General features: G+C 64.6%; 1 protein-coding gene across 1 annotated transcript in view; it reads left to right on the forward strand.

The window, feature by feature from the left end:
- Positions 1–4,597, forward strand: part of KIF26A (kinesin family member 26A) — a gene marked incomplete at its 5' end in the record, with an annotated part of 35,307 nt that overhangs the window by 21,038 nt on the left and 9,672 nt on the right. The window contains 1 exon segment of the mRNA XM_025042129.1: positions 2,456–2,645. Coding sequence (XP_024897897.1) covers positions 2,456–2,645 — 190 coding nt within the window.

Genomic DNA, 4,597 nt, shown 5'->3' on the forward strand with positions numbered 1-4,597 from the left:
GAGCTGCCCCTAGGTGAGACTGTGGGGTGGAGACGCCTGGCCGAGAACAGACCCCTGGGGCTGGTGGGCCCTGCCTCTGGCCACAGGGGACTCGGGCGTGTCTAGCAGGGAAGGATACCTCTCTGTGTTCCACATTTGGGGCCCTGCAGGTGGCCTGGGTGCAGCTGAGGTCTGTGCTGCCAACCTCTGGTCCCCGAGGGTCACAGGGGCTGCTGGACTCTCTGGCCTCACATGTGTCCCACAGGGCCAACTCCGCCCTCTGGTCTTGGTGTGTGCAATCTGGAGGCTCCAGCCCAGGGTCACTCCAGCCTTCCCCGGTGCCCACCAGGGGCCCTACTTGGCCTCCATGTCCCCTTAAGGTGTGGGGGTGTGGGTTCAGGATGCTCCACACCGCACAGCCTCGGGGTCCCTGGCTGACCCCGCCCAACTTAGGGAGGGCAGGGAGCTGGCTGTGGGGTGGGGGGCATGTCTCTTCGGGGCTGTGTGCTGTCCTGTCGTGTGTCCCTGGGGGCCAAGGCGATGCCCTTCAGCACAGGCTGGTGCCCAGCGGGTCCTGTGTGCTGCCCTCCCTGAAACCCCAGTGACGGGCACTGCTGCCCCATCCCAGACGGGGGTGCGTCCTCGGGGCTCCTCGGCCTTTCCAGGCCGGAGTCGGGTCCAGGCTCCGGCCCCTGCTTCCTGGCCGGCCCTGCTCCATCTCCCCAGTGGCTGCCCAGGGCAGAGCCAAGCAGGCTGCGGCTTCTTCCCATGTGGTTGGTGGGAAGCTGCGGTGTCGCTCGCCATAGTTGGGGGACCCGGACAGGCGGCTGAGCTGGGGACTGGGGGGCATAGGGGAGCCCATGAGCTGAGGCTCTGAGGTGACGGCCCGGACTCTTCTGGCCCCTGTCTGGGCCTCCCTGACCCCAGCCCGCCCAGCCGCTACCTCCCGTGACTGTCACTGCAGTAGGGGTGCAGCCCTGCCCTGCCCTTCTCAGAGCTCCCTGCCCTGTGGCACCATGTGCCCAGGGGATGCTGGTGGCCACCGATCTGCCCTGGCCTGCGTGACCCTTGGGCAGAGGGGGACAAACGGGTTGAGGAAGGTAAGTGGGACGACAGGGTCGGGGGGAACAGGGGGATGAGGGGCTTTTCTGTGTGGGAGGTTTCGAGGTTTATAAACACGTGGGCTCAGGCAGGAGTTGGCTCAGTGTCTGCTTGTGGCTGAGGGCCCCGTGTGGTCTGGGCCGCTCGTGGGTCTGCTCCCCTGCTCCTGGGACCTCGCCCCAGCCCCGCCCGGCATCCCCCAGCCACTCCTGCCCCCACTGGCTCTATTGAGAATCTGCCAGGCATCGTAGATTACTTTTATTTTCTGTGATGACACCTTGCAGGAGGAAAGCCGTCCCTGGGGTCTCTTAAAAGACAACTCCTGTTAAAGATGAGGGGAGTTAAGCCAATTGCGGCAGTAGATCTGCCGAGCGGGAGGCTGGCGAGCGGTGGGGCTGCCAGGCGGGGCTGCCAGGCGGGGCAGAGCGGGCCGAGGGCCGGGGCAGGGGGAGAAGGCGGGTGGACGGGCACTGTAGGTGCAGAGAGATGGAGCAGGCGGGGCCGCCTGCATGCCTGCCGGGAAGGCTTTACAGCCCCATCCGTGTCACCTGGTGTCACCTGTGCTAAAGGCATGGGGTGGCCCACAGTGTAGGAGAGGGGCTCTGGGGAGTGCTGTGTGTGTCTGTGTGTGTCTGTGTTTCTCTGTGTGCCGTGTGTGTCTCTGTGCGTGTGGGTCTGTGTTTGTGTGTGTGTGTGTGTGTGTGTGTGTGTGTGTGTGTGTGTATGTGTGTGTGGAGGGTCCCCTGGGAGTCCAGGAGAGCCATTCTCAAACGCCCACCAGAGTCCCCTTGAGGGTGGGTTCAGACCCGGACGTCTGGGCGGTTTTACCTCTGCAAGGTCCCTGGGGAGCTGGGTGGGCGAGTGTAGCCGAGGTAGCAGTGTGACACCCCCAGCGGGTTCTGGGGCCTCGGGTGGACAAGGATGTGCTGGAGCCTGGTGGTCTTGCCAACACCCGTGTCCCCCGTGTCTGGCACTGTGCTCCGAGCCTTGAATGCATGGACTTGTCAGGGTCGCACCCAAGGGCCTCTGGTGGTTATGCAGCGTTAGAGATGGAGAAACTGAGGCACAGGGAGACCCAGTCTGCATGCCTAGGTCACATAGCCTGTGAGCGGCTGGCATGCTCTGTCCCCCACAGCAGCTGCTGGGTGGGAGACACGGAGTGGGTGAAGTTTGTGGGAAGAGGACATACTCAGTGCTGGGGACACGCTGAGTCCTGCTGTGCCTGTCACATGGCCTGGCCTGTGTGGGGCAGACCTCCAGGGACCAGCCCCGCAGCCTACCTTGGCTAGGGAGAAACACGTGGGCCTTGCAGCTGCATGTAGGGTGGCAGGGGTGACAGAGACAGCTCCAAGTGCCGCCCGCCTGTCCTCTCCAGGGCTGCCCAGAAGCTCAGCCTGGCCGCCAAGCGCAAGAAGCCCCACCCGCCACCGGCCCCCGCTGCCCGAGGCACCTCCACCTACCCTACGGACTTCAGCGGGGTCCTGCAGCTGTGGCCGCCCCCTGCGCCCCCCTGCTTGCTCAGGGCCAGCTCCAAGGCCAAGGACAACCCCAGCAGTGTTGGAAAGGTAGGCCAAACCCTGATTTGGGGGCGGCCTCTGTGGGAGGGGTGAGGCCAGGGGCATGAGGGGAGGTGGATGGCTCCTGCTTCCTTCCCCAGTGCCAGTGGGTGGGCAGCGGCGGTGCAGATTGGGAGACTGGGGCCCACGCCCACCTCGTTGGCTCATGGTGGTGGCAGGGGGCCGGGGAGACTGTGCTGGGGCCAAGGGAAATGGGTGGAGGTCTCGGCACCATGTGACTAGGGGTTGGGGCCCGACCCCAGGAACCCCCTTACTCGCCTCTGCTGGCCTCTCGGGTGGGGCTGGAGTCCGGGCCGATGCCAGCTGCCGCCCACCATGGGAAAGGGCATGTGTGTCGGTTGATTTAGGCTGTCTCCTCGGTTCAGATGGGGAAACTGAGGCCCACGGGGCAGAAAGGCTTTGCCCGGTCACGGGACGGGCTGGCTGGCTCCTGGCCACCCCCGGCTCTGACCCTGGCCTCTGCGCTCCTTCGCTGGAGCTGGTTTGCATCCTGGCTGTCTGGGTTGCTGGGCACTGCGCCTGCACCCGGTCAGGCCCTGTGTGTGCCTGTGGCCCACGTGTGGCCGTGAGCCCACGCAGCGAGGCAGGCCCTTTATGCCCATGCAGGCATTACCTCGGTGTCCCCAGGAGCTTGCTGGAGTGGGGACTCAGCGCCGCCCAGGCCAGTGGGAGGACCCTGCACACCGGACAGAGCAAAGTGGCCATGCGGCGGGGGCTCTGACCTTGGCCTGGTCACTTGGCCTGTCTGTAGCGTCGGCTTCGCTGGCGGCCGGCGGGTGGGGTGGGGGGGGGGGGTGTCTCAAGTGCGTATGGTGCTAAGCACTGCAGCACACCCCTCTGTCACCTGGGTGCCAGCAGGCCCCTCCCAGGAAGCCCCAGGCGGTGGCTCCTCCCCTCTCAGGGCCGGCTCTGTCCTTGAGCCCCAGCCCCGGCCACCAGTCTCTCGCCACTTGTCCCAGTGACCCCTCCTGCCTGTTACTTGCACAAATGTCACATAGTCAGAAATGCCTCCTGCAAGGCATTTAATATTGTCACAGAAAAAAGTTAGATTACGCTCCATTCCGGACGCTCATGTGCTCTTAGGGTAATTCATCATTTCTCGGGGTTAAACAAGGTCCTCGCGGTGGGCGCCCCTCCCCCTCACCCAGGAACGGAGGCCGTTTTTATGCAGAGTGTTTTTTCCTACGCGGCAGCCATTCTGCGGGGCGCTGTAATATCTGCCCGTTTAGGGGAGAGACCGCTGCTCGTCCTTCGGGGGGCGGTGACAGGATTCTCGCAGACCATGGCCCCTGTGTTTGCGGGGCCCGCGTGTGCCAGGCCGGACAGCTGATGTCCCCTAGTGGGCCTGCTCTGTCTCCTCCTCGCTAGGAATCCTCGCCGGTCTGCGGGACCCATTCGGCTCCTGGTGTGGCTAGATGTGACCGGCAAATGGCCATCTCGTGTGCCGGGCAGCGGTGTTGGGAAGGAAATAGTTTAGTCCGTGTCGTCAGGGAATGAAAGGGTGGCTCCCCGGTGGAGCCGGGCAGAGGCGCGGCACAGTCGGAGGATGCTCTGCGCCCGCAGACGACCTCTGATCCGCGAAGATCTGCGGGTCAGCGCCCGGCCTTCGTGGGGGTGGCGCCTCCCGCGAGCTGCCCACAGCAAACCGATTCTGCCGGCGTTATGTATCCGTCACTTACAATTACATCTGTGAAAAATCTCGGCTCTGAGATGAGTCTGGTAATTTGATTTACACTGCAGTGGGGGCTCGGGGGTTCACCCGAGGGGGGCAGGCAGAGATGTCCTCCTGCAGAACCCGAATCTGCGCCTGCTCCCTGGGAGAGGAGGCGATTCAGGTGGCCCCACCACCACCTGCCCCGAGGCCCCTAGGGCTGCACACGGGAGGCGCTGTCCAGGGGGTTTGTTTTGGTGCAGGTTTGGGGGCGTTTTGGTTCCCGGGG

This window comes from Pteropus alecto, unplaced genomic scaffold (genome assembly GCF_000325575.1).
Source record: "Pteropus alecto unplaced genomic scaffold, ASM32557v1 scaffold8, whole genome shotgun sequence".
NCBI lineage: Eukaryota > Metazoa > Chordata > Mammalia > Chiroptera > Pteropodidae > Pteropus > Pteropus alecto.